Source organism: Sinohyriopsis cumingii, chromosome 1, assembly GCF_028554795.1.
Source record: "Sinohyriopsis cumingii isolate HCF-2022 chromosome 1, ASM2855479v2, whole genome shotgun sequence".
Taxonomy (NCBI): domain Eukaryota; kingdom Metazoa; phylum Mollusca; class Bivalvia; order Unionida; family Unionidae; genus Sinohyriopsis; species Sinohyriopsis cumingii.
Window position 1 is genome coordinate 57,166,673 of NC_142961.1, and position 19,000 is coordinate 57,185,672.

The 19,000-nt window shown below is 35.7% G+C and overlaps 1 protein-coding gene and 1 pseudogene across 1 annotated transcript in view; both read right to left on the reverse strand.

Annotated features, from left to right (window-relative positions):
* LOC149806917 (E3 ubiquitin-protein ligase MIB1-like) overlaps window positions 1-19,000 on the reverse strand; it is a 201,240-nt gene that overhangs the window by 152,430 nt on the left and 29,810 nt on the right. The window contains exons 9-10 of the mRNA XM_089959672.1: window positions 9,167-9,314; window positions 2,851-2,984 (exon numbers count right to left, since the gene is read on the reverse strand). Of these exons, the coding sequence (XP_089815798.1) occupies window positions 2,851-2,984; window positions 9,167-9,314 (282 nt within the window). The remainder of the gene's footprint in view (window positions 1-2,850; window positions 2,985-9,166; window positions 9,315-19,000) is intronic.
* On the reverse strand, window positions 15,206-16,542 carry LOC149806921 (uncharacterized; annotated as a pseudogene).

A 19,000-nucleotide genomic window follows, 5' to 3' on the forward strand; every position in this document is an offset into this window, starting at 1 on the left:
ACAAGAGCATTTACAAGTCAGTGCTGATGGGTTGATGAATCCATTAGTGCTCACAAGTCAGTGCTAATGGGCAGATAATTCATAAGAGACACTGGGCCATACCAAAACTCAATTGGCTCTCGTCTTAATCAGCAAAATATAAATTATTATTTTAATAAATACTGTAAAATCAGAAATATTAGCTTGGAAACAGTTTTGTGGCTTGGAGGAAAATATATGATAAGAAGCTGAAAAATGTCAAGGGCTCAGTCTGTTCACCTTACAACCCAACAGACAATACTATTTTTTTAAGTGGATTTAAATTCATGTACGCTCATTAACCACAATTTGTTTTTAAACCCTCCAAGTATAATTCTGGTTTAACAGTATGAATGTAGCATGCTTACCTTCTGGATGCACATAAAAATATGGGGGCAGAAAAAATCAGTGAATAAGTGTATGAAAATTTATTGTCATTGCAATATTATAGTGCTCCATAAAAATTTATTCCCCACAATTTTTTTTAATTAGTTTAACTGGGAATAACTGTTTTCTATTTTTTGAGGGTTCTGAGGCATAAATGATGGTTGTAATGCTAGAAATGTCCTCTATAACAGAAAATCATTCTGTATCAATAAAATCATCATTAATGTCATCAAACCTGTGTTTATAAAACATGCATTCCCATGATTCCCCATTGCAACCTATAGCCCAAAGTTTGAGCCTCTTGGTTGAGTCTTTCTTGTTAAGGACTACCCCTATGGCAAGGTTAAGAAGGATATGTGCATTCTATCTTTTCAGGTTCAGTAAGTATAGGGTAGGGATCTCAGTAGTCTCCAAGTTATTCACAAATAAGGATGCACTCTGGGGAGAACGTTAGCTGCATGTATTCATTTGTCTTTTCATGTCCAGTACATGCATATTTCATTATAGGGTAGGAATGTCAATAGTCTCCAAGTTATGACTAATAAACTAAGTTCATTGGGGTAAGGATGGATCCAGGTATAAATGTCAGCTGCATATATAAATATGTCTTATCATACCCAGTAAGCGTAGATAAAACAATAGCATAGGGCTCTAAACAGATTTTATACTGTGACCCAGGAACTGATTTCCTAGGGGTAGGAAACTATCGCAGGGCATGAAACAGTGGTCACAGTCTGACAGTTTAAATAATCAATTTTGGAGTTATTTGAACTTTATATATTAAAAAACATCACTTCCAGCAACATACAAGGTTATGGCACAATCTACAACCATAACACTATCATTGACTCTAGTTTTCATGTGTCTGGCTTTGACAACGTAAAAGTTCAAGGACATCACACACATACATTCCATACAAGCACTTCTTTGAAAGCATGGGGATAACAAGACTGATATCCAAAAATTTGGCTTTTATTTAATCATTTTTAAAAATTATATTTGTAACAAAAAAATCTCAAAAGGCAATTTCAAAGTAAACAAATGAAAATTTATCCGCTGAAGCCTACTCAATATACCAGTAAGTACCACTTCAAAAGATGAATGCCAACATGTTGTTTATGACTGAAAATGCAAATGCCCCCAAAACTGAGCTACAAAACTATATGCAGTTAACTCATTTTCCACACTCTAGGTACTAATGATTCTATTCACACTCTTGTAAAAGCTTATGAAATAAATCACACCTATTAGGTGTGAATTTTCCCGGATACACAACTTCTGTCTTAGCCTTGTGGGGGTTTCTGTTAAAAATATCCTTTACTCCCTCAAAAATGGTGTTTTATCTCTGACTACTCACACTTGATGGGTATGATTATTTCTTTCCTAACATAATGCATAACGATTTTGTAATGTCTAATATTTTCAGAGATTTGATGGTATCACAAAGACACCACAGGAATAAAGGATCCTGAGAACACAACAATTTCAAGACAAAGGACTGATTCCCCATGACTGCCCATAGCTGTTCCAACCTATCATGAATTGGTAGGGCTATCCTGTAAATCTCTACCACTAAATTAAAATAGGTGAGCCATGAGGGGAGTAATCTGGATCAGTTAACACTCAGATTCTGATGCTTTCTTCTAGACAGTGATGATCTGATTGGTAAGTAGAAAGGTATGTCTATCAAAATTTTTCCGTTTTGCACCGAAATGGTGCTAAGGTTTTCAGATCTTGTCTACAAGACAATTTCTGTCTTCTTGAGATGGCTGGATTCAGGAGGTGGAAATCTTATTTTCCTAACTTTAATGTGATCAGAGAACATATCTGAAGGAGAAATGCAGTTGTCTGAGGTGTGAAAAATGGGATAACTGTGATCTAGTCTTGGGGAGTTGAGCAGTCCTCGAGATAAATACACAGATAGCTCAGTAGCTCAGTAACAACAAGTCAGAAAGTCTGTGATACAGGGATAACTCCAAAACTTAATATTGGCATCATACCCAATAAAGCACCATTGCAAACAGCAATGCATGGGAAAAAGTCATAAATTACAATGAATAAAATAATATATACAACAAATTCAATTGCTGTTTTCACCACAAAAAATTAACACTTTTAAATGCTGTTAAATTCTTACACAATGACAATTATTTTCACTCATCAGAATTATAATGTGCATTCAAATATTTTTGAACAGTAGTGCTCTGAATCTATACAAACAAGATCAACATGGATCAAGAGGTGAATGAATATGAAATTTCCCAGAAAAATGTTAGCTGCTGGCATTAAGTGGCAGGTTGTATTATTATGTCAGTCATATATGGAACACAATTCCAAATAATAAACAGATAACTGCCTCATTTTTAAAAGTATGATAAACTATATATGTTATATAACATTAATGTAGCAAAATATACAAAACGTTTAAGTACAGTATAGACTTACATCCACATCTCCACGTTGTAAAAGTTCTTCTACTTTAACACTATCGCCATTGGCAGCTGCTTTTACAAGCTCCTCATTCACATCTCCTGATACATGGTTCTCAAACAACTTTTTCAACAATGCACTCAATCGCTCTTGAAAACAAAATAAAAATTATCAAAAACAGTGTAGTCACTGTGCACTGACACAAGTCATTGAAATGACAGTTTAAACGTACTTTGTTCCTTTTTGTTTTAATAATGTACAATAACATTTTCATGTAAATGTTTTTCAAAAATGTAAATAAATTCAACAAATCTCACTTGAATTTTGTGTGATTTACACATCTGTATTACTCACATATTCAAGTTACTATTAAGGTAAAAATATAATTTTTTATAGATATCTGCAGACCAACGAATTTATAAAAATGTAGGCTTAATACAATTTTGGTGATTATTATTTCACATTCCTGGGACCATCATGGGACAACCAGAGCAAAAAAAACGTTTGGGATGTTTAAATTTCACCCAGATTTTTTACATGTCGCCCTGAAAACTACTAAATCTTGTCCAAAGAGTATTAAAAGACTAATACTGTACCTGACTGCCTCTGAATTTAACAAGATTTCTTCTGCAGTTTGAACATATTTACAGATATGGTATAAGTCCCTAAAGCCCAGGGTTAAACTTGTCTTGTTGTTGTTGTTGTGGGCTTTAATGCCATTTTTCAGCACATGATAGGCTATACATGGCAGCCAGTATTAATGGTGGAGGAAGAACCTGGGAAAACCCCGGAATGAACCACCGACCCACGAGCAGCTACTGGCATGCTTTCTCACACACCCACATTGGCTGAATCCGAGACTCGAGTTAAACTTGTATGTTGGGTTAAATATATATGACTTTCCTATCATGTCTTATTATTATTAAACTGAGATTTTTTTAATGCGTTCCAAGTAATTCTATTGTAAGGGAAAATAATTATGGCATTTAGGATATTGATTGTGGGATCTTCATGAGGCCAGATAAAGATTTGAATCCCAATTGAATCTGGCCATAAATCAAATGCAAAATACTTTAAAAAATCATGCAGATTTCCGAATTTCAACAAATGACCATGAAAAGTTCACTAGTCATTCCTGAAAATACATTTTCAACAGATCAATTTTTATACCCAAAATAGTGGACTTGGCTCTCTCTCTCCAAAATTATCCAAGTAAAATCCCTGCCTTTTTTAACATGAACTCCTGATTGCAAGGAAGATTTTGTTGTAAACTACTGATAAACTCTTCTTCTCTCAAGATGCAAACTTCCAATAAGGAACCTAGAATTCTATAGCAAAACAGCATTTCTCAGTTATCTCTAACTCTGTCCCCCTTCAATTTAACATATACAGTGGTTACAAAATAACATGGCCCGATGTCTGGTACTAGGGAGACCATTGGTTGGGTTGGTGAAACTTTCAAAGGGCCTTTTCCAGTATAAGTCAGTTTTTATCAACGTGCAAACGTTGGACAACAGCAGCCTTGTATTCTCAGCTATATATTTTAATAAGATGTATTCAAGAAAGGAAAAGCACAAGTACTCTCTGGCGGCCAGAAAACACATACCCACTTGTCATCTGATTGAAATGGTGTAGTAGTCATATGCATTCTCAATGTTATGTATATTTGATTTAATTTATATCTGATTTAATTGTTTGTAAGTTTTAAAATCTTTTTCATTTTTTAATTTCATTATATGTCAAAATAATGTAGTTTTGTTTACTAGGAACTCAATACTTTTCCAGAAAAAAGTTTAAGCTTGACTGTTCATTTTGTAAACACTTAAAGCTAACCTAGTTCCCGACCTTAATTCAAAGTTAGTAACAGTCACGTGAACAATTTTGTTTAAATTTATTTTTATTGTGGGTATAGTAACAGTGAGATTGAGGCTGTATTGAATACGTGACCCTAGGCTTGTAAATGGTTTTATTGCAGTAAACAACTTTTTCATATTTTATTCTTTGAGTAAAATGATTGGTTCTTGTCAGGGCCATGATGAGAGTATGTGATGTAAACATGTTCACATGAACTTTATCCAGGCATCTGTTTTGCACAATATTCAAGTTTTAAACCATTGTTTTGAGAAATAATCTTAGTTGGGCTTCAAAACACTGGGAGGTAAAGGTGTTTCTTTTGTCGTGTCATTTTGGGAATTACATTTTAATGTTTTTTTGAATTATCTGGATTCTAAAGGATTAATTCATATCTCTGGAAATATTCTGAGTGCTCATGCAGAATCCTTGAACAAAGAAATTTAATTAATTCAAACACCGGATTATTTCTTGTGTTTCTACAAGAAACTGTTGTCTTCAACACAGTACAGGATACAGCATATGTCATCGCCTTCCATCCTGGATTCTTCTACGTGGACTCAAACTTTTAATTCATTAGAACATTTCATTATTAGGACTTCTAAAATTCTATTTGTGGATTATTCTTGGATTACTGTTGGATTTTATTCTTAAAACCTTAAGTTCTTATTTTTTCATTTTTACAGTATTTTTCCAGGGAAATAAATAATTTGTTAATTTTTTCAAAGCTTGTTGTTTTCAGTCTTTTTTGTGTTACTGTTTATTCGAGCATAAACACATGACACTCTAACACTATGCGCACTTGTCCATGAACAACTGCAAAATGTTGCATGAAACATCTAATAAATTTTCAATATACTACCTGTGAAACAATGCCAATATGCTTTGGACAAACTGAAAAGATTATCAAGCATGCACTCATGGAATTTATCACTGGGTGAAATTTGACTGGTAACAACAAATTACTAATGATGGCAAGCTGCTTTGTATAAACTCTAGGTCAGTAAATAAAAAAGCAAATACACAAGGTCATTTATTCAACTTTAATTTTATGAACTTTGCTTAATTTGCTGCATTTAAAATATGTTCATTAATAGATCCAGATTTTGCACTGAACAAAAATTGGACTATTTAAAACAGATCTATCACTGAGAGGCTGTGAAATCCTTGGCCAACTTGTATGGTTGTCCAGGCACATATATGCAGTATTACTACTCCTACAGCCTGTATATTTTTCTATAAAAAAATTATTTTAAATGGCTAATGTGGCCTATCCTTCACACTAGTTTTACTGCCAAAAACTACAGTATGCTTTAAAGTTTCTATTACTGTGTCACAAAGTACTGACATGCAGGATTGTCTTGATCAGCCTGACTTGGCAGAAAATGATCAAAAAGCACACTTGGATTTCTAGATGCTGGTAGATGAAATTGTGAAAATTATGTGTACTTATTTTAACAAGGAGTAAGCTGAACCCCTAACTGTGACAATACTTTTGTACCTAATAATACTACCATACTTGCTTACAAGTCAGACCCAACTGCAGGACACATAAATGCAGTCCTGACGTCATATAATGTACCAGGAGATCAAGGTATTTGTTGTTTGTTCCACTGATTCCTCCAAGTAAACTGCTTAGACCAAGATCTAGAGGTGCATTAAGTAATCACAGATCAGGGTTAGTGCAGTCTGCAATTGGACTCAAATGCAAGTGTATACATTGTGTGAGAAACTTGCAGTTGGACTCCAATGCAAGTGTATACAGTATGTAAGAAACTTGCAGTTGGACTCCAATGAAGTTTATACAGTATGTAAGAAACTTGTAGTTGGACTCCAATGGAAGTATATACAGTATATAAGAAACTTGCAGTTGGACTCCAATGCAAGTATATACAGTATATAAGAAACTTGCAGTTGGACTCCAGTGCAAGTATATATAGTGTGTAAGAAACTTGCAGTTTGACTCTAAAGCAAGTGTATACAGTATATAAGAAACTTGCAGTTGGACTCCAATGGAAGTATATACAGTATATAAGAAATTTGTAGTTGGACTCCAATGGAAGTATATACAGCATATAAGAAACTTGCAGTTTGACTCTAAAGCAAGTGTATACAGTATGTAAGAAACTTGCAGTTGGACTCCAGTGGAAGTATATACAGTATATAAGAAACTTGTAGTTGGACTCCAATGGAAGTATATACAGTATATAAGAAACTTGTAGTTGGACTCCAATGGAAGTATATACAGTATATAAGAAACTTGCAGTTGGACTCCAATGCAAGTGTATATTGTGTGTAAGAAACTTGCAGTTTGACTCTAAAGCAAGTGTATACAGTATATAAGAAACTTGCAGTTGGACTCCAATGTAAGTATTTACAGTATATAAGAAACTTGTAGTTGGACTCCAATGGAAGTATATACAGTATATAAGAAACTTGCAGTTCGACTCCAATGCAAGTATATACAGTATATAAGAAACTTGAGCACTTCGCTGAAGAAATTCAAGAAATGCTAAATGTGCAGGTCACACAAACCTTTTACTGTGCTTACATTAAAAACTGTATTATATGGTACCATCTCTAAAGGTTGTGAGTTGTTATGAAATGTATCTGAGACCTTTTGTTATAGATCAATAGATTCAGCATTACTGACACAAGTTTTAAAGCAAGAAAAATTTAAATTATCTCCATTGCTAGTAGTAGTACATGTATCAGTCAACAGTCTGTAAGTATTGGCACATGTTAGAGTTTGAGTGACATAAAGCAATACATTAATTATATAACAGTTCATGTGATTCAATAGGCAACACTGCCTGACAAAATGAGCTACTGTGAGGTTAAACAAAATCAATGAACTGCAAAATAAAGGTCACAGTGCCCTCATTTTCAATGAAAGATGAAGCTCTCCAAATGACATGTCTAATACCAACTTATAGGACTGTGAGTAACAGAATCTAAGAAAATGACTCAAAGGTGAACCCAAACCTGTACTGACACTAGCAGGCCTACCTAATATCATCGATCAAATAAGATGAAATTTCACTAAAATTCTGTCCCAAACCCCAACTCCCAGAATATTAAAAAATCCATGGACTTTGCTCCATAATACTGAAAGTATTGGAGTATTAAATGAAAATGAAGAAGCCTGCTAAACAATAAAGTACGAGTAGCAAAATTCACTGCCCACAAGCCTGGGACAACTAAAAATTAATGCTGGGCAATAATTTTTTCCCAATGTGAAAGCCAGCCAGACTGGGCAAGCAAAAGTATTATCAAATGATGATGATATTAAAATTTAAAACTGAATTATATATTTTCCAGTGACAAACAGTTGATCATTAAATTGTCTCTCTGGGTACCTACAGCAGGGTGCCTGAATTATTGACATAAATAATTCTGTTGTCGAGTGTTAGGTAATTGCTGTTGGCAAGTCACACTAATCATCATGTGTCAACAATCCATTATCTGATTAAGTAACCACAATCCATTCTAACAGCCCCTGAGAGTGAACCCCTAAACAACCAAATTATGTCAATGTTCATTTTTTGGGGGTCAATATACCAACATAAGGGAGATTATGCCTTTGGCTTGACACGCTGAATCAAATGATCTGGTATTATGCTTCAACATTAGTTTGTTTAAGAAATGGGCACTCACAGCAGAACAGCAATCTTTGGGGTTGCTACGGCCAATGTTGAGCAACCAGATTTCCAATGCTAGTTACAATAAGACAACCATGGATTTTAACAACTTTTCCACCCCCATATCAACTATATTTGACAACCATGGATTTTATAAATTTGTCTACCTGTGTATTGACTATATTTTCCATGTTACTTAAACCCATGGACAAGTGATAAATTCTGCAGGACATGTTATTTTTTCAACTGAATTATCTGGGGCAAGTGGATCAAGAAAACATTTGCTCAATCCCAGTAGTTTCTTTACTCCCTAAACATCCACCCTTAAGAAACAGAAACAAGATATGAAACTGTTGTGCACATCCGCAGACCACCTACAATGATACCAGGCCTAAAATCTCTATCTTGTAATTACTTAATATTTACAGACAATTAAAAAAATGCAAAGATGTCCTATTTCCCAACTCCACAATTAGGGGATGGATCAAGATTCTGAAACTGCAATGCAGGTCAACATAATATCTTCAACACATGTCTCAAAGTCTGATGTCTTTACCTAAAATGGTGTTGGAGTATTTATGTGACATTACACACATATCAAAAATGATCCCCACCATTCTTTGAGAAGTATGAAGTATTTCAAAGGTTACAATTGTATTGATATTCTGCTATCTTGTGTTTTGGCTGCTACTTATGAATTTGGAATGTGCATTTATTATCATATGAGAAATCCCACCTTTGAATCAGAATTTAACAAGCAGGAATAAAAATATGCCATTGAATTCCAGTCTTTGGGTGGGATTTCCCCATAATGCAACAGTAAATATGACTGATTTTACCTCCAGAAGAGTTGCCCATTGCAGCACCATCAGAGGATGCCACTTTGGTCACAGCAGATGGATTGTATGTCCATGATGTTCCACACACTTCAACCTTCAGATCACTGTCATGATAAACTTGCTGAATTCGACCAATTTTTCCCAGTGTCTGAAAAGCACAATATTCATTAGCAGATAAAAAAAAAATAGAGCTAATGGTAATGGCTCTATCACCAAGGGCCCCATTGGTTACAATATTTTCATCACTACTAAACTATAAATTACTCATATAAATGCTGACATGGAATACTAGAAAACTAACTCATTTAAGGTCTTATAAAATACTGCATGCAGCTCTTGATCCAAATTCCATGTAAAGTTATGCTGCTGAAACTCAGGTTAGGAGGATGGCAATCAGGGGCCATAAGTAAAAAAAAAACATGCCAGATATGTTATGTGGAACTAATGTTATTGTGCAGAAACCATTTCTCTATTTGTTGTCAGTTTTCTTAACCTCTGACCCTTTTACCCCAAATCATTAGGTTTCTCTCTTACCCCAAGTGCAAGCCATCCATAAGGATAGATGGGCTGATGTTATTGTGTGGTAACCATTTTTTTTCTTTCAAAAAAAGAGTTGAATAATTTCTGACCATAGAATCAATTAGCTTCTTCCATACTGCAAGTGCAAACCATCTACAGAATTTACTGCACGTCTATGTAACTATCCACAAATTTTATACTGAAGATGGTGGAGACATTATTATTTGTAAATGAACAAGGAACAAATGGATGGAAGTACAGCTAGTTATCATAACATAATATGCTTTGCCAAATGGTGGGCAGATTAAAATTACCAACATTTGACCAAGATTTCTCACCTAAAAGCAACATTTGCTAGAGAAAAGACAGTAAGATTTGAAAAAGATTTAACGTACATATTTTGATCACACAAATCTGAACAACCTTGCGCTTGGATCTCAGAGACTACCAGATGGTCTAGTTAGGTCTACTTTATACTGAATCAGGTACACCAGACTGTCTAGTTTGGGCAACTTTATATTGAATCATGTACACAAGGGTTACCACATGACCATTACTGGTTTTACATTTTTTCCAAAATATAACTACAAGGGGCATATCAAATGTTTCTGAATATTCTGTTATAACTTTTGTTTGTTTGTTTTAAAAACCTGTCATTACTGGCAATCAATAGACAGAGTAATGTTCACTAAAATGATTTGCAGTATCACGTGCAGCACATCAGACAACTACAATAGAAGTTAGCCTAATGAAAGTGATGTAAAACTCATTATCAGTGAACAATTCTGCTACTGAGTAAAAAGGGGGCCCCGAGTGGCCAAGTGGTCTAAAGTGCTCTCCATTACGGATCACTGCCATCTCACCTCTGTCTGCGTGTATTCAGTCTTGGATTCGGCTAATGTGGATATGTGAGAAAGCTTGCCAGTAGCTTCTCGTGGGTTGGTGGTTCTTTCCAGGGTTTTCCCAGGTTCTTCCTCCACCATTAATACTGGCCGCCATGTATAGCCTATCATGTGCTGAAAAGTAGCATTAAACCCAACAACAACAACTACTGAATAAAAAGCATAATTTAAAATTAGGGAGATCCTGGGCACTTTACAACTGATATCTAAATCAAATGGGATAATGTCTATGGGTGAAATTCTGTCATATCCTACAATATTAAGGTGGTATCATCATTTTAAAAATAGCCATCATGAAAAATGCAGATCCTACTAACCGAAACAGATTCAGATTTCTCCCTAGTGAGGCCATGTCAGGCAAATGGAAGTGAAAGAAGGCAGACTGAATATGCCTGTTAGCTGACTGCCATGTCCCAAATTGAGATAATATATACTGAAGGCCAGGCTTGTGGAAACATCGCTCATTACATGAGCTTAAATGTACCAGATCCTGTCAGAATTCCGAGTAAACAGATATAATAACTCCTGTTAGCCAAGCAGCCAGTATTGGTCCAGTTATGTTTTGCATTCCTATATTCAGTCATAGGAATAGTCCTTCTGTGTGTCTCAAGTAACATCTGAGAGTAAATAAAGGATGCTTCAGCTGTTTCTTCTCTCAACAGATTGATCAAAGATAGGAGCAAATCGTTATTTTTGGTTGACCAGTGACAGCAACCTGTTTTTCGGAAGAGAACCATGTTGTGTCATTAGAAGGGCTGAACCATCAAAACAGATCTGCATGTAGTCAAATCTATGCATGCTGTATGTAGCTCACTCACTCTGCATGTCTGAGTTATTATAAATTGCAAGTCATGTACAATAACTGCTAAAGTTAGGGGGAAGATGGTAACTAAAACTCAGACAAGTTTGCCGTGTCAAACTCAAGAGAGATTCAATATGGGAATAATGTGAGCTTGCATGGTCTGGATATGTCCAAAATAGGACTGCAAGTCAGACATGACCTTGGTGTGGCTAACATAATCTCTTCCAAGAAGTCTGAGCATGTCTGAAGTCATGGAACAGTAACCCTTGATTATGATTGGGGCTAACTTCTCATCAAAAAATAGAAAGAAAGAAGCTTGCTGTTAGAGAATGGGTGGTTTGATATCATGTGAATGTGACATGTCATCGACCATACACGGTTCCCCCTTGTATGTCCTCAAAGCTTAGGATCTTCAGCTGCTGCGATCCTCTCAACAATGAAGCTCAACACTCCTGTTCATGTCTGGACATCCCTGAAAGGAGTGACCAGTGAAGGAGGAGTATCTCAGGACATCAAATGAAACAGTGGCGATCTCAACTGCTTGGGCAGAATGGATATCACTATGACTTGTCTGAATGTTGAGCATATCACTAATCCAGAATGTGTCATCTCAGTCTCATAGTAATTTAACAAGAATTTGTACTTCTATGTGACCTGTTTTTGATTATGTCAATTGTAAAGCAATTTTAATAGCATACCGGGTACCGTAATCCATATACGAGTCAATGCAATTTCAATGGCATAATCCATATATAAGTCGATTTGGAGTATCAGATGAAGACCTGACTTTCAAGTCAAAAAGTATCGACTTATAGGCTAGAAAATATGGTAATTTAAAATGAGTAAATGTGTATACGTGGCTCATGTGACTTGAAAAAGAAATGCCAGGAATCAGATGGCTCCAAAAGGCACAGACCTGATGGAAGGTTCCTGGAGGGATAATTCTGTAAGAAGCAATTGTCCTCACTTGATAATGAGTCAGCCAGGATCCTAAGATTGCCAGGAATGTGTCAGACTTGAATATTAACTGATATCATGAGGGTATTCCCCTACCATGTGGCAAATATCTGGTGATTGTTCCCCCCTTTCAGAGGTGCATCACAACTGAATTATTAAGAGTTCTACATCAAGATGGATACATTTTGTGAATGAATAGGTTTGACTTCTCTACTGATTATCACCCTGAACTGCAAATGAGGTAAATAAAGTTATTCATGTCATGAATCAAAAAGCATACTTTCAGAAGGTTTTTGTAGTACGTCATCTAGAAATGCCGCCTTCTCAGTGCAGGATGTCCTTAACTCATAAAAGACATATCTAACGTCTTATTGACGGTCAAACTTTAACGTCTTGGTTGATGCCTTCTCTGATGCATGAATGATTTTTTTAATGCATTTGGGAGGAAGATATCAAACTGATATGTGCTAAGAATTCCATATCTAGATGAACAAAATGTATAGAAGGGACATGGTCCAACTTCCCTACATTGATCAACCACCATACAGTGAGGGAAATAAGGATATTAGTTGTATTAACCAAAATCCAAACGGAAGGTATCTTCAATATGTCATGCAGGAATGTCACCATCTCTGCAGTGGATGTCCTAAACTCTTAGCTCATTTATATGGCTGGGCTGGTTGGTCAGCTGTCATAATGGCATACAAAATATGGTACATGCCTTGTAGTCTGGCCAGTGGGTGCAGTATGGTCTGTATGGCCATCTGGCCATTCTGTCTGTCTGAGATAACAGATTCCTGACTACTGTAGTCATAAATAGCTCATTTACATGACTGGACTGGTTGGTCAGCAGTCAGAATGGTGTAATAAAGAAAATATATGCCCTGCAGTCTGGCAGGCTCATGTGGTATGGTCAGTATGGACTGTTCGTCTGTGTTTTACTGTATGGGACAGCCATCCATACCATATTTGTCACACTGCAAATCTGTTTTCTTCATATTTTCATGCACAGACTGGGTAAATGATACTTGCACAGGCATATGCCTCTCAGGTGGGGGACAAGTTTGACTGTATGTAGGTACGGTAATACTGATTGCAAGCCCTCATGCGTCATGGGCAATGCCCTATTTGTGAGCCCTTAAGTGGCATTACTGTATATAAATGCCATTTCTACTTGTTGAGTCATATTGATTATATGCAATTCTAAGGCCTGATTGGAATTGCCTGTGCTTTCTACTGTATTCATGGATACAGTATGTTCTGGTGCTGTTTCTGCACACATCTGCAAGGAGGGAGGTAGGTGGAACGGGCATCTCAACAGCATCCATAAAACAAATCAAGGATTCTATTCAACTTTATTCATGAAAAGAGTAAATTATGGCACTATTCTGCATCTCCACAGGAAGTGGAGAGGGCGTCCTAACAGTATCTATGAGACTAATCAATGATTCAAATGTGATGTGTATGTTAAAAGTCTTCCTACAATGTATTGTAGCATGCTAGGTTATTGCGACCCTTGAGCTACTTTTTCCAGAAATTGGACCATGAATTTGGGGGCCCAGAGGGGGTGAGTGCTCTGAAGTGCTCGCCTTGATCTTAAATTGTTTATACTTCTTGCAATATCAATGTAACGTAAACCATGTTATCAAAATGACTTAGAAGTGTCATAGTTGACGAATACAGGAGCTTATCAAATTGACCTTATGCAAGAAGGTAGATCGCTCCGCTTACCAAACATGTTACTTGACAACCTCTTAACCTCCAACAAACATTCTGTGAAAATGGAAGGTGTGATAACAATAAGAGATATACCAGACGACACTGGTGAGCAATATTTGCATTATGAACACAACTGAAACAGAGACAGAAAGTGAGAGCATTTAGTAAAGGCTACTATATTGATGATGTGAAAGTTTTTCATATCAGGAATGAAGAAATTCAAGTAAAATGCAGGATATTTAGGAGTCAGCAAAAGAGCGAAGAACCGCATAAAACTATCATGGCAATCAATACTCCAAAGAAACTAGTGACTGAAGCTCTATGCAGCAGGAAATCAGGGTAACTATCAGAACCCATTCATTATGTATTTTTATATGAAGGCTGCTTTTTAAACAGGATTATCTGGTGTATTCTGGTTTTGGCAATAATGTGACTGTGTTATCGATCAGCTGTTTCAGTACTATGTGTACTATGTGTATGTATTTTGTGTACATGTACACTACAGTCTCTACAGACCTGGGTAGTATGTAGAGTTGCAGATTTGTTTAGTATTTGGCAAATAAATGTTTCAATTTCACTGATACATATATTAAATGTATTCTTGCTATTGTTGAAGTGGTAAAACTACAAAAAGAACAAGAATTAGAATGCAACAGACAATGTATATACAGTTCTTTTTATGTATATAATGACCTTCATGCATGTGCCATGTTTTTTATCTGGGTACCTTTCATCGCATTTTGTCAGACTAGCAGATTCATTTTTTCTTATTGTGACATTTTCAGAGTTTCTGGTCAGTGTGCCCATGTTATCACACTTTCAATGACCCTCAAAGACTGGATTTTATAAGGATTTAAAGACATACCTGCACAACCATCATGCACAAGTTCGCCTCAGCAATGGAACAAACAAAGGTGCAAAGATACAAGCCGAGCCAGTCTCGACTATGGTCATCGCCAAACCAAGAAACAAGCAGGAAGCAGAAGCCACTTACTGCATTGTTTGATGACAATAGGTAATAAAACATTTTTTTGCATTTGTTGTTTGTTGGTGCAGATAAAACTCATATAAGCAACAGAAATAAAAAAGCTTGTAGATTTTTTATATATATTTATTTCTTCATAATTATACAAGGAGTACTCTTTCCTTCAATCAAAAACATGATTGTGGCAATGCATTTAAACAATTATTTACAATGCTTAATATACATTTTTGTAGTTTAATTATATGAAGATACAACTGCTGAAAACAGACATCATTTCAACAAGGTCTAAAGGGTTGTCCATTTTCATATATCTTGTGGCTTCTCCTGATCATACAATACAGACATAACAGGGCCCACAGAATATAGGCAGTCCTCTGGGTGATCATATAAGTTCTTGTTCTTTCTGCTTTATATCCATGTGTTAGTCTTGAATGAGTAATGGCATAAAGCCAGTCAAGAAGCAGCAACAAAACCAAACCTGATTCACACATGCAAATAAACACAAGTCCAGTCTATTGTCAATAATTTTAAACTTTTCTTGCCCTTGAGATTGCTCATTCCACATGGACACTGTGTGTGGCAATTTTCTTTGTCAATGCTACATCTGCTGCTGACATCTGGCCCCCACGTGGTGCAAATGGGGGTATTATGAGTTTTAGTCCAAGTTCTTCAATTTCATCTTGAATTTAAAAACATTTATCTACCATCACCCCATCCCCTCTTTTAAGTTTTCCACAGTCCAGCAATTGTTGCAATAATGGTAGCAAACCACACTCTGTAGTAATTTCTTTGTCTGAAATTGAGCCAGAAAACAACATCGATATAAAAATGAAAGATCATCTTGGATCAATTCCAACAAAGCCTTTAAAAGTCGTTGATGACTTGTAGTCAGAATAATAATGACTCTGACTTCGCAGGGCACTAGGCCTTTCCACTTTTGAGTTCAGTACCATCTAAAATTACAAAGGTTGTTGAAAAGTCCTTCTTGAATTTCACTGGCATATTTGTTGCAACAATACTTCTCTGTCAGGCCATATAGAAACTGAACCAAACCTGTAAAACATGTAGTTGATCCATGCTCGGAAAATGGCACCAACATCCTGTTGTGATACATGGAACAAATTGGCTAAATGTCTGAAGTCAAAATTCAAGCGTAACTTAATTAGTGTCAGCAGCAGTTGATCTTCCAAAGGCATGTTCTGAATGCTGGTTATAGTCCTTGGGAAGCTAAGAGCTATTTCAAATTCATCTGGCACAAGGAAATTGAAAATGTTCATAAATAAATCCGGTACAGTATTTAAAGTTATCGTTCAAATAGCTATCCCTCACTGTTGCTACTGTACACTTATTCAATCTTAGATATGTTTTCTCTTGGGTTTTTTCTCCACTCTTGTACTTTCACACCTCAGTGCTTCATTAATAAGTACTTGCTGAGCAAGTTTCTCTGTCAATGCTCTGTTCTCTGCAGCCAAAGCAAGGAGATCCAATGTTAGTACATCTGAAAGTAGAAAGTTTACCAATTCAGATATTCTTCAAAGTATAAGAAATTTGTACAACCTAAATTTTCAATTTGCTTAGTCATTTATGCCAGTTATTCAACTGTCTACTTTCAGATCCCATTAATAAAGCTGTAGAAATTCCAGGACAAAAGCATACAGACTGTGGAAACGTGGACTTTCCACAAAAAAAACCAACAGATATTAAGATACCTTCTTCTGTGTTGGAAAACACTGACAATTGGTCTAGTCTAGCTTTGTCGGAGGAAGAAGACATATTGACAGAAAGGAACATAAGGGACCAGAATGTTTGTGACCTGTGGTACAAGGAGAGAAAACAGAATAACTGCATCCAACTTTGGAAGATTTATGACAGATAAATTCTTGAAAAGTATTTTTAAACCAAAGCCATTTAAATGAGCTGCCACAAGTTATGGTATTTCCAGTGAAAAAGTGGCAAAAACTATGTACATGAAGAAGACAAATAAATCATGTACATGACTGTGGGTTCACTGTGAACCCATTATTTCCATTCTATGGTGCATCACCAGATGGAAAAATATGTGAAGGTGGGCAGTCTGGAGTTCTGGAATAGAAGTGTCCATTTTCTATACAAGACTAGACTATTGCTGATGCCTTAGAGTCATATGAGAAGAACACACTATTTCTTGAGAAAAACGGAAGAGAAATTGTACTCACAAGGAATCATACCCACTGGTTTCAAGTGCCAGGCCAGTTGTTAGACACTGGTGCAAATTTTTGTGATTTTGTCACATACACAAGACAGGACATCCACATAAAGATAAAAAGGTGATGGTGGGTATTTTGGAGAAGCTGTGTTCTGCATTCACTTTTCATGTGTTTAAGAAATGAAACAAACATAAATGACATGTACCAAGATTATAGTTTTCCTGTTGAGTGACATCTTTCTGCAGACTGACATCATTCTCTTGACTTGCATCAACAACAGCCAGAAGTAGTTCTGCATTTTCTTTTAAAATGAAATAACAAGGGCTTTGCTTTCATTGGATTCAAATAAAGTGCTAAAATTCTGCTGGTATTCTTTATTGTAATAACATGAATAGTAGTAATAATGATATTATTTTTTTTTAAAAAAGGTGACACAATGTCTTGAACTACTCTACCTTGCAGACCTCTTAAAATGGAACACAATTATAATAGTATGCATACAGATATACCTGTATACACACAGCAGATTGCATATAGATCTATTCACTTCATTTCATTCCTCTCTCCCACCCACTGACACTCCTCCAAACATATAAGGCCACATAGCCAATGTATATAGTATGCAATAGTGAATACAATTTAAAAATTTCATCCTCAGTGAAATGCACATGCTTCATGAACTCATTTTCGTAGTTTATCTTTGAGATACTAAGCATCAATTTCTTTTCATTAACAATTTGTAACTTACACGTTTGTTACATTGGATAGAGTTTTCCACCTTTTCTCGGTGGAGGTCTTTCAGGTGTGTATCGTGTGAGTATTGCATCCGCTGGTATTGGATCAGGGAAGTGCTGAATAGATGTACGATGTGCTTTAGTTGAGTAAATCAGTAAACATATTTATCTTAAAGGAAATTTACTTCAATAGTATCTAGTATACTCCTGCCTACAGTTAGATGACTAAAAATACAGAGTTGCTTAAGTGTCTAAAAGATCGAGACAATGATGTATTCATTATTTATGGGACAAACCAATATTAAAATGTTAATGTTCAAACTTTAAAATGATGCATGATATAATGCTTGCTATATTCCACACATGATCAATTATATTTTTTTATAGGTGCAGTGCTTCCTCCACACACGATCAAATTTCTGTTTTTATTCAAAGGTTTTATTTTCTTATATTAAATTATATTATATTAACAAAAGGACATGCTTTTTACATACCTTTATGCAAACAAACATGTGGTAATTGCCATCTACTGTTTCCAAATTCAGCTGATCGTGTGGCCGACCACACGCCCTTATCCTTCGATTGCACGTCTCTAAGATATGTCTTGGTTTCGGGAAGGGAATAAACTTAACTCCTCCATTCTGACCATCTGGATCACAATTATCAGAATTGCAAAGCCCACAATGACACCTCTTCACCATTGTGAATCGAAAAATTGACAAACCAGTGCAAAATTTGTAAATATATACAACAGCCGGGTCGATGTCGACAGAAGCAGCTTGTCGGAGGAAAATGGCGGATGTAAACAGGGCCTGGAGGTGTCTGTAATAGTGCTATCTGATTGGTTAATTGAGCAGAATGATGGACAAGTGGCGATAGGTCAATTAAATGTTAACAATCAAAATTATACATGACAAAAACAAGTGGTATAATTGCAAAATAGATGAATAAGTTCACTGAAATTCACAAAATTGTCATATGCACTATATATAAAAAAACATTTTGACATACTAAAAAACTAAAACTAAAA